The 12586-nt window shown below is 32.5% G+C and overlaps 1 protein-coding gene across 1 annotated transcript in view; it reads left to right on the top strand.

Annotated features, from left to right (window-relative positions):
* LOC137642617 (hemicentin-1-like) overlaps positions 1–12586 on the top strand; it is a 287924-nt gene that overhangs the window by 233981 nt on the left and 41357 nt on the right. Inside the window, exons 86-92 of the mRNA XM_068375327.1 lie at positions 1859–1989; positions 2758–2854; positions 3905–4157; positions 4873–5000; positions 6807–6976; positions 7902–8079; positions 10627–10791. Of these exons, the coding sequence (XP_068231428.1) occupies positions 1859–1989; positions 2758–2854; positions 3905–4157; positions 4873–5000; positions 6807–6976; positions 7902–8079; positions 10627–10791 (1122 nt within the window). The remainder of the gene's footprint in view (positions 1–1858; positions 1990–2757; positions 2855–3904; positions 4158–4872; positions 5001–6806; positions 6977–7901; positions 8080–10626; positions 10792–12586) is intronic.

Below are 12586 nucleotides of genomic sequence, written 5' to 3'. Positions count from 1 at the left end.
TGGTAAAATCACTATTCAAGAAAACAAGAAAGAAAGTAATGAACTCTCACTCGGTTAATTTTTCTTGTTTTTATTACAAGAAAATTATATATATTGCAGTAGAAGAGACCATAGACCCACTTACTTATCTGAAACGCTCTTGGGACTTTTATTTCCTTGAAGCTCAAGGAACTTTATTCTTTGACAAGATTATTTGGTCCCTTTCTACCTGCCTATCTACTATTATCTGACAAGATTATTTGGTCCCTTTCTACCTGCCTATCTATTATTATCTGACAAGATTATTTGGTCCCTTTCTACCTGCCTATCTACTATTATCTGACAAGATTATTTGGTCCCTTTGTACCTGCCTATCTACCTTGCATTTCTTTCTTTTCCTCCTATTTGATGATTATCTGACACTCTTTCGCCCAGTACCTGTAATCTCGCTATAGATATACCAATATAATTTATGTTTGAGACAACTTTATTGATTTTATTCAATTGCTTTCAAAACTGAAATTGTCATAGTTTATTTTACTATTAATCTGTATATGCAAACGTTTGGTTAAAAGTCAGTCATATAACTGATTAATAGAACTTCCCATTATAGATAGCCTTTATTCAATAGATAACGGGGAACATCGAATTACTTATTTACTGGTATGTACTCCATGTTGTTAGTTCTTTGGCATAGTGTCTGTATTTATTTGTGGAATCGTTAGGAAAATTCAAATAAAAGAGGTACCTCAAAGGGCACAAAATCCTTTAATAAATGTCAAGTCTATTTTGAAAGTCTTCAAAAAATTCTTTCGATAGTATCTCCCGCCCTAAGCTAGATTTCTATTGCCTGTTAATAAGACAATTTTTTTTTATTATTTTTATACAATGACTTCAGTTTTGAAGCTAATTATTAAAAGGGACTTTTAAAATAGAAATTAAAATGTTGATAAACATGTACATAATTCTATGTTTCTGAAAGTTATATCAATATCTTAAGAATCGTTAAAATGTATTCCTAAGCAAATATTTTTTCTCGCATCTTTCATTTTTAAAAGCCAAGACAGCACTTATAGGCCTAGTCAATTAACGTCCTTTGTCTCCATTGACAATTAAAATTATTCTTACTACAATGTTGAAGTTTTCTATGGCTAGATAACTTTTCTTTTGTTGAAGTTTTTAAATAAATGTCCATATGTTACTGTTTAAACAAAAATTTAAAAGTATTTATTTTTCATGTTATTGAAGTCAGAAGACCTCGTCTTTCGTTTTGCGGATTTGAAACAAAAAATCATCTTACTTATCATCATCATCTCCTCCTATGCCTATTGACGAAAAGGGCCTCGGTTAGATTTTGCCAGTCGTCTCTATCTTGAGCTTTTAATTCAATACTTCTCCATTCATCATCTCCTTCTTCACGCTTCATAGTCCTCAGCCATGTAGGCCTGGGTCTTCCAACTCTTCTAGTGCCATGTGGAGCCCAGCTGAACGTTTTGGTGAAATGATCTCTCTTGGGGAGTGCGAAGAGCATGCACAAACCATCTCCATCTACCCCTCATCATGATCTCATCCGCATATGCCACTCGAGTAATCTCTCTTATAGTTTCATTTATAATCATGTCCTGCCATTTGACTCCCAATATCCTTCTAAGAGCTTTGTTCTCAAATCTATTAAATCCATGGGAAATTGTTTCATTGTCATACCCTGACGCATGTCCATAGTTTAACACCGATCTCACTAAACTGATAAATAGTCTGATTTTTATATGTAATTTCAGGCGATTTGATTTCCAAATTTTACTTAACCTAGCCATTGTCTTATTTGCTTCTTACTTATCAGGAAATTTTAATTTCTAATTGGATAATGAATTTTCCCCAGTCGTTGAAGTTGGAGGCACAGTTGTCTTTGACTGCGAGGCCGAGGGGTCTCCCACTCCCACCATCCAGTGGGGGGTCACTCCAGGGGAGCTCCACTTACGTTACCTCCACCTCACTAATGGATCACTTCAGGTATATAATTAATCATCAAAGAAATATAGACTTTCGAATGTTAGGTTTTATGGCTGTTATATGTGTCAGTATTTGTTACAGCCTATTTGCACGCTCGTATTTATTATAGGACGTACAGTAAGGTTCTATTCTAAAAACATCATGAAAAATATTATTCAAAGCTGTTATGTAAATGAGGTGTTACATATTTGCATTTATATAATCTTTTGACTATCATTATTTTCGTACCTCAATGAGCTGTTTCAGATTTAGGCCTGAATTACTAGCAAACATAATAATAAAGACTGAAAAAATAGAAAATGGTTTTATACAGTTATAATTTCAAACCAACTTAAGAATCACTCTCCTTGCTTTTCATATCTATTTAGTGTTTCATATGCTAGACGTTTCAATATATGCTCAATCTAATGAGCTACTTTAAATACGAATTATTTCAAAAAATATATATATATATATATATATATATATATATATATATATATATATATATATATATATATATATATGTCTGAACATAACCATTTCAAGTCCAGATAATTAATCAACTTTTAATATAACACAAATTAAAGGAGAAAAGGCAATGAACACTTATTTATCAGCCTCAAAATCAGCAGTTCCCAGCTGAGGAAGATTAGGGCCAATTGAACAGAAAACGTTGCACATTTAGTCCTGTTTCACCTCCACTAAAAAAGAAAAAATAAGTTCTTGATAGAAAATTCATGTTTGCAATTAACAAGCTATGTAATCATTCCTTTGAATAACCCACAGTTAATAGCCGCTCAGATGGAAGACGAGGGTCAGGTCATATGCCAAGCTTACAATGACCTCGGAGAAGAGCTGGCGAAGGCTGACCTCAGCATTAGAGGTATTTTTACTGATATCTTGTCAGGTTTTGTCATCTTTGACAATTTCTGCTTATGTTTTTAGTGGGATAGTAATGTCAGTTTTAATATTTGCATATTTGTAGTCCTAAATAAAAAGATGAAGTAAAAAGGAAATGTTCCAATAAAAAGCAGTGATATATACCATTATGTCTTCATTTCTCTTATCATTATCATTATCATTGTTATCATTATAGTTTTGATTTCTGCTTATTTTCCCGCGAGAACTAAAAGAAAGAAATTCAATGGCACCATAATCTCCAGTTATAGTTAGATATTAATCTTTTACTTGATAATAACAACATTCTAAAACGACTTTCTGCTTGGTCATTAGCTTTGAAGTTTATAAGTCCTGTTGCTTTTGCTTGGTTTCACATCACTATCTGTTACAGCAGTTAACACTGATGGACAAGTCATATATGTTAATGTATATTTCATAAGATTTGGGAAGCCTTTCCTTTTTGTTGTTCATTTTTACAGTGATATGCCATATTGATGAAAATTACATGTAACATAAAACATATCATATATACCTCGGAAGACGACCATTCTCCCTTTTGGTTCTTATACCAATATACTAGTTGGCATATATATATATATATATATATATATATATATATATATATATATATATATATATATATGTAATGTATATATTTATATATATATATATATATATATATATATATTGTATATAAATACATATATATACATATATATATATATATATATGCAATGTATATATTTATATATATATATATATATACATATATATATATATATATATATATATATATATATATATATATATATATATATTGTATATAAATACATATATATACATATATATATATATATATATATATATATATATATATATATATATATATATATATATATATATATATATTTATATATATATAATGCTGAATATGTTTTTAACGGAATATCAAGATTGATACGTTAGTGATCAAAACATGTTTAAGGGAAAAAAACTGATGAGCAACTCGTTAACGTTCTTGTATCTTGATTAGTCAATGGCATGTGGGGAGCCTGGGGCCCCTGGTCCTCCTGTAGTGTCTCCTGTGGCAAGGGGCAGCAGGAGAGGAGAAGAGCTTGTGATTCCCCCGCCCCTCGCCATGGCGGAGCCCCTTGTAAGAGTGACGAAGCCCACGATCAAAAGGAAACCCATTCTCGACCACATGACATCCAGACGCGGCCCTGCCGACCTCAGCCTTGTCCAGTGGATGGCAATTGGTCACCCTGGGACTCCTGGAGTGAATGCAGGTAAGGGAGAGATGAAAAATAAAAAAAGAATAGGAATGGTATCTCTTTTTTCTTGAAAACAAATGAACCATTTCATTTCAACAGAAAAAAAAGTGATAATAGTGAGATTACTGCTTATCCACGAATATTTTGTTCATTAGGTTTTCGTTATGTGATATAGGAAGAGTAAAACGCATATACAATCATTCATTTTACTAACTTTTGATGTAGCCAATATATATATATATATATATATATATATATATATATATATATATTATATACATATATATATGTATATATATATTATATATACATATGTATATATATATATATATATATATATATATATATATATATATATATATATATATATATATATATAAACTATATATATATATATACTTATATAAATGTATATATATACATTATGTGTGTGTGTTTTGTATATATATATATATATATATATATATATATATATATATATATATATATATATATATATATATATATATATATATATATATATATATATATATATATATATATATACATTGGTGAGTGGTGGGTGGCAGTGATGTTTGTGTGTCATTAAGGGATAAGATTAAACAAAATTTTTAGAAACTGTTCTTTCATTCTTAATGTTGCTGTCATGACTATTATTATTTTACGACCTTCAGTATACAATATCCGTTTTATTATTCTGGCATTAATGTAATTTTCTTTCTTTTATAAGTGTCACCTGTGGTAGTGGCGTACGACTAAGATCCAGGTACTGTACGGCCCCTGCTCCCTTGTACGGAGGTCGACCTTGTGTTGGACAAGCCGTCGAAGAAGAGCCTTGTAAACTGCGGGACTGTCCAGGTAAGGATTCGCTTGAATTCACAGATATTTAACATCATTTGTCCCTTAAGGACTTTTTCAAAGTACTAGACATTAAGACAATGTAGAAATTAGGTTTTCATCTAGGAGCCTGACTCTATTTTCCTTTTTTTTTTTTGTGATATGCTTTGTTTGTATAGGGTATGTGCATGCGCTTATCAATTAGTTGTTATAAAAAGAAATATGAGAAGGAAAGAGATCAACAATAATAGGTATTTTTCCCATCTTTTACAAAAACTATTTTTTTCCAGAATCATATTCATATATATATATATATATATATATATATATATATATATATATATATATATATATATATATATTTAAATAAATAAATATATATATATATATATGTATATATATATATATATATATATATTTATATATATATAAGTAGGCTTGTATGTATCTGTGTTTTACTGCAGTATTTTCACATGAGGTCAGTCAAATAATTCAAAACTATAACCTTTAAAGATAAAATAAAAATATGTCCATCCCAACCCTCAGCTATTGAGTTAAGATACCAAACTATAGCGTCAAAATCATCCATATATTGTTCTAAACCTATTAACTGGCAACTGGTGCATTTTCTTCGTTTTTCTTTTTTAATTTCGAAAGATGTGCTGTCTTTTGCTTTGAAAATTCTCATTATCCAACAAATGTATAATTAATACCAAAGCTGTAAAATAATATGGCTTATGACACATATTAAGACCATAGTTATGAATTATTCTTTAATATTCGAAATTATCTATCAAAAGAACAACTTGTGTTCATTGTGTGCAATAAAGAAATGTTTAGGTATCGCTGTTAGGCCCTTGCGTCTTGCTTGCCAACAGTAAAAGATAATTTACTTTGAATATGACAATATGATATTGATATAATTTTGCTTTACATTATCTATATTATTTCAAACAACTTAGAAACTTATTACGCATCTTTGTAATATGTAATTCATATTCAAAGAGGATAAATAAGTCAATAAAAATAGATGTTTTGCTTATAGGCAAGAACGAGCATAACTCTGCCTACTGGTTAACTTCGAAGTCTCCTATTGCATCAATGATATTAAAATCTAATTTATGCTTGAGCACCAAACTTGTTTATAGAAACTATAAATTTAGTCAAAGTGTTACGTCTACTATATTCCATTAATTCAGAGTTTAAAGCCAAATATTCTTATAGAACAAATACTCAGTAAATTCAGTAAGTATTTTTTATTATTGATCTTTATTTCAGTGTGATGAAAAGACAAGGATGATTATGTATCCATATATAACTTTAAACGTAAAATTAATCATTATATTACCAAAATTAGAATAGAAATTACACGAAGCGAGTACTCCAACTAACCAACAGTCTATGAGTGATTGAATGATCCATTTGAGCCCATCTATCCAGCCATAATATAAAGAAAATTGCAAATTTTGAAATCTAAAATTTTTTATTCTTAGATGAGTTAAGTAAAATGTCCCCAAAATATTTCCTTGGGATTTAGAGATAACTTTTGTGAGATGGATAAGAAGGATTTGGTTAACTGCTCTCTCCAGGGCTTACCCATTTTCTAAAAAAAAAAAGAAAAAAAAATAATAAATATAGAGATTGTAAGAGAGACAGGGTATTTATTTTTATATAGCCAACGATGTCTCAATTTTCAGTGAGTGAACGAAACATTAGAGAAATAGGACCCTATAGCTTTGTGGCTTAATGTACCGAAAAATAAATATGAATGATAATATTATTAAAAATTACCGACCAAGTTCTTAGATGTCCTCTGTTGTGTATCAGTTTCTGGAGGCTGGGGAGAGTGGAGCTCCTGGTCCATGTGCAGCACTACCTGTCAGCAGGGCCTCCGTCAGCGCACCCGTCTGTGCGACTCTCCTCCCCCAGCAGCTGGAGGTGCTTATTGCCAGGGAGATGACCTGGAAGTCACTCCCTGTTCTAACGCTCCATGTTTGGTAACGGATTATTTTGTTTTGTTTTTGCCAATCGCGAGACCTGTTTCGCATTGGTGTTTTATTCCTTTATTTGTCCATTTTTCTTTTATTGTTTTTCATCTATTTTTCTATTAATTGAAGAACAGGTAGTTTTATTTCAGCATTCAGATTTGTTAAATTATATTTTGCCTCATTAATGTTATGATTATTAAGAGAAGCAATATATCATATAGTTTGTATTATTTGGTTATGTAAAATTGTTCTTATTTTAGTTAGTCATAATATTTTAAGTTATAACACTGCTGCTGAATTATGTTAAGCATATTTAAATTTGATTCCCCTTGTAAGCTAACTTGAGCAAAGAAAATAACTCCAGTTATTTAAGAGATAATGAAAGAAAAAATCATATTGAATCACTAAATGCCTTACTCTTATTCGGTTTCTTGATACGAAAGCAGGAGAAATTTAATTGTGAATGCATTAAGTAAAAGTTCCATATGAACTTAGATGTCAAAGTTAACCCTTTCACTGCCAGTGGGGATTTCAAGGAAACTTTTGATGTAAAATCTTTCAAGACGACACAAACCCTAGCTTGTTGATATCTATTGGAAAGCTCACATCGAGACCTTTCTATTGAATGCTAACTTCCTATAGTTTTGGGGATTATGAAAGAGAGTTTCCTTTGCAAATTTTGACTAAATCGCCAATGGCAGTGAAAGGGTTCATCATACCCTGACTTTGGAAAGCAAGCTTTAATTTTCACTTTAATTTTCAACTTTACTTCATTTACGTAGATACTATTACTCCTAAGTAAGATATAAGCCAACGATTGTGCCTCATATGCCGTTCAACCTGATCGTGCAATCTGTCAGGCAAAGAGATTTCGGTTGAAATGAAGCTAAGCTAGGCTAATGCTGAATTCCTTTCATTCGCTTTTCCTCTTTAGCTCGATGGGAACTGGGGTTCTTGGGAGTCATGGAGTGTTTGCAGCTCCTCCTGTGGAGGAGGCGTTCGTCGGCGTCAGCGTCAATGCAACGACCCTCCACCTTCAAATGGAGGGCACTTCTGCCCTGGATCGGACACGCTGGAGGATTACTGCAACCTCGAAATGTGCCCTATTAACGGTGAGCTGATAACAACTGTATTATGAGGCCCCCGAACCATGATTTGTACAGTAAAATGAAAGTTATATTACGTGAGTACAGTTTTACATAACAATATCCACTGTAAGTAAAACTGCTCCCATTTGTTTTCGAAATGACAACACTACTTAAAATTTCGCCCTAGATTAGTTTGCGTATATTTGCAGGTTTTTCTAAAGGAGAGGGTAAGGTGGAGTACCGAGAGCTGGAAAGAATTTATTCATAATATAGATAACTTGATATTTGATTAGCTAATTAGAATCAACTTTTCATCCAAAATGAAAATGAGACGTCTTAAGTTGCACAATTTTGGTGTCTAGCCATGGGAGGTCATTTCTTGATATCCCCCATAAATGTTAAAGCCCTAGATTTTGCTAATTTTGAAAATTGGAATAGAGAGGCAAGACTAGTCTTGAATGATAGACCTTGATTCTCTGAACAACCTTTTTTCAGTAAAATTTTCCCAAAAAAGGCCCTCTTGGACCTATACAAACACATAAATTCTGTATCTCGTATCCATTAGTGTTAATATAATTAACATTGTGAACATATGCAAATCATATCAAGCTTTTTAGGGAATTATTTCCTTAAGAAAAGTTCTTCAGAGTCAGATCCCCCATATAAGACTAGTCTTACCTATCTATCAATTCTTTTAAAAAATTAACAAAACTTTAAGCTTTAACTTTTCTTGTGTGGGATATTAAGAAATACCTTCCATGGCTCAACCCCAATATTGCACACCTTTAAGACGTCTCGTTTCCGTTATGGTTAAAGAAATTTATTCTAATTAGCTATTCAAATATTAAAAGTTATCAGTATAATGAATAAACGCTTTCCAGCTCTCTATACTCCACCTTACACTATCCTTTAACAAAACCTGCAATTATACTCAAACTTATTTAGGGAGAAATGCCTAGTTTGTGTACACAATATTATAAATAAACCCTTTCCAGCTTTCTAACTCTAGTGTGCACACTAAAGTTAATGTAATTTATTCATAGCATATGTGATTATTAGTACTGATTCCTCCGGTAATCAGTAATAAAATAATAATATTTGATTAAAGAGTTATCTTGGCTACTATTTATCGGAGATATTTCTTTCACTTAGATGTATAAAAACACAATGATTCGATGTTCAATTATCTTACCTCTATGGCTGAGATAAAAGATGACAGAAAGGTCCTTTTCTTTTTTTTTGCTTGTTGGTGATTTTGATGTTCACCATAGGGAGTTGTTAAATTCTGTTTCTCCTACTGACTTCCATGGCTTTATATGAGCTTTACCTCTGAATCAGGCTGCGAGCAAATCATAAGTAAGGCTACTCAGATCTTTAGTATGCACCGATTCCCCTGATGTTAAAACAATTAAGGTTGGTCCTCCAATTTGGACATCTGATTATGCCTTTGTTTCATTAGTAATTAAGATTGAGTAGCCTGTCCCTGATGTGTCATGCTCATGTTAAGATATACAGAAAATTTCAAACAGACCGGAATGGCATTTTTAGTTAAATTTTGGCATATGAATTGGTCATTGTTGTATAAAAGTGCTGATCTTGTTGTTCTCCTGAATGAGAATCCGTTTAACATAATTGATAGACTCATCATCTTTGGAGAGGTATCAGATCAGATCCTTTAAAATCCTATGTGTGATTTTTTATTGTTAATTTACTTTTGAGAAACACATTAAATCTATTTCTTTAATTGCACAAAAACTTGGCTTATTGGTAAAGTCTTTCAAGATTTTCAGTGATCATTCTAATCTGAAGAAAATTTTTAATTATTTCATTCTATCTTCTTCCGAATGTTGTTCCCGTGTATAATTTTCGGCTGCTGACTTTAATCTCAATTTGTTTATACAAAAACTTGTGGTCTATTATTAAATCTCTTAGTTTTGATTTGGATATTAATCTCCGACCATCCTTTACATTCAGATCTTTCGAGACTTTACCATCCTGTACATAGTACTAGGTACAGTATGCAGTTAAATCTCCGTCATAAGGCTCAACTCAACACAGTACTCTAGATATTTTATTCCAGTTGTGACCAAGTTGTAGAATGATCTTCCTAATCTCGAAATTGAATCTGCGGAACTTCAAAAACTTTTTACAAACGTTTTTATGTTAAACAGGTTAACATAAACCTTTCTTCATAGTAAACATAAAACAGATGTATTTTAACACTGTTACCGATCTTAGAATATTTTTTTACTCTTTATTCAATACCTTTGTTATATAAAAATTATTTATTCTTTCCTTACTGGTCTACTTCCCCTGTTGGAGCTCTAGGGATTGGAGCATCCTACTTTTCTATCTGGAGCTGTTGGTTAACCAGTAATAATATTATTGATAATAATAATAATCTATCTGTTATTAATTCATTCAGTTATTCACGTCTTTTGTGGAAGCATTTGTTTGATATTCATGAATTAACGGGCTGAATAACTAATCTAAAAAAGAAAGAATTCATGATATGCATCTACCTTTTTTAAGAACATTTCCATTAAAGGAATTTCTCCATTGACAAAACAGGAGGATGGTCGTCATGGTCGGTATGGGGCTCTTGCACAGCGACATGCGGAGGAGGACAGCGTCGACGTTTCAGGAGCTGCGACAACCCAGCGCCGTCCCAGGATGGCAGAGCTTGCATGGGGCCTGATACAGATACTGAAGCCTGTAGCAGTCATAAGTGCCCAGGTAATTGGAGAAATAGGAACAGGAATTCAAAGCTTGAAGAGAAGCAAAACATACTGATACGACAAGAATAAAAATAAATCGAAAAAGTAGCGCTAGCATAGTTCAGTTTTACTTTAAATTGCAGTTTTTCATTTTTAATAACTTTCTGAATAAAACTATCTTTATTATGTCTAGAAATTCGTGACTTTGAAAACGCCAGGGATGTCCATCGATTGCCAAAGAGTTGAACAGTCAAATAACAAAGACCTAATAACAACTTTTACTTCTTCTATAGGCCTTATTAGTCGCACTGTATAGCTGGGTTGGCCACTTGAATCCACTTTCTCCATCAACTCCTATTCCTTGCATCCTCTTCACCAGGCCCAACCCACTCATAGCACAACATTCATCTACTTTTCACCATCATTTATATGTTCTTAGCTTTCTTGATTGGTTGCACCTCCTCTCTTCTTATTACATGGCCATAATATTTCAGACGAGCTTCCCGACCCCTGTCTCTTATATTACATACCCTAAACATTCTTCTTATATCATGACCCTCTCTCCTTTCCTATAATGATATTTCAGCAATTTACATCCCATCCTCATCTTCATCTTCAGTCCCTCCTCCTACTGCTCAAGTGCACGAGTTTCTGCCCCATATGATAGTAAGGGCCTGATAACTGTCTCATAGATCACCATTTTGAGTCTTAATGGTACTTTCTTGTCTAAAACAACTCCAATTACTTCCCTCTATTTTTGCCATGCATCCTTCGCTCTCTATCTCGCTGATTTCTTACTACCCTCCTTTTCTGTTGATATGGATCCCAAGTAGTTAAATGCATTGTTATTTTTAGCACTGTGCCATCTACCACTTGAATGTTTACTTCTTCGTATCCTTCTCTAATACTAATCATTAGCTATTCTTTCTAATGTTCGCTTTCAAGTCTCTCTTTTCTATGGTTCCTTTCTGTGCTAGAACGTTTCTTGCAGTACTTCTTTTTCTGCTGCAATAACTAAATCATCAGCAAACATCAGTTCCCATAACTCTTCGTTGTTCCTTAATTCTGAAGACAAAGTGTCTATAACGATAAGGAACGGGCGTGGACTCGTAGCAGTTCCCTGATGAAGGCCAACCTCAGCCTCCCCTTGTTTGTACAGTGGTTCCTGCCCCCTCACACATCATCCTCACCAACCTTACCAACTTCTCCGGACTGTTTTCATATAATTTAGTTCTGAGATCTTGTCTCCCCACCTTGAGAGCAGACGCTTTGTCGTCGTCTCATCAACATAATCCTTAAGCTATCCATTAATAAAAGAACTATGGCATAACTCACTGTTTTCTTTGTTTGGTTTTAGCGGCTCCAACAACCGTCTGTCGTTTAGTTACCTTCCTCTATAACAGAATCCGTTTATTAACAATGCATCATAACATAAGTTTTAATATTTTATTTGAGTCTGGTTTCAGGAGCTCATTTGCCACTTTAGAAACGTGTATGTGTGTGTGTGTGTGTGTGTGTGTGAGTGTGAGACTCCCTAACAATACGATAAACTTTATAAAATATTTTAATAAGTGAACTGTCCTTTTCCTTTTAAGTTGTTTTAGAATATTCTCAAGCACCTTTACAACCGTCAGATAATACTTCCTCAAGAATAGAAAGATTAACTGATTAATTTAACAAGAACACTAGAATATTATTTCAACTATTTTTTTAATTTCAGGTTCTTGGAATTTTGTAATCTCCTTACGGATAAAGGATGGTTAACCTCTCAATTAACAAAAGCTTCTTAACATAACATTCACTTTTTTATTTGT

This window comes from Palaemon carinicauda, chromosome 6 (genome assembly GCF_036898095.1).
Source record: "Palaemon carinicauda isolate YSFRI2023 chromosome 6, ASM3689809v2, whole genome shotgun sequence".
In the NCBI taxonomy this organism is placed as follows: domain Eukaryota; kingdom Metazoa; phylum Arthropoda; class Malacostraca; order Decapoda; family Palaemonidae; genus Palaemon; species Palaemon carinicauda.
Note: the sequence above shows the minus strand (reverse complement) of the source record. Positions and strands in the feature narration are given on the sequence as shown.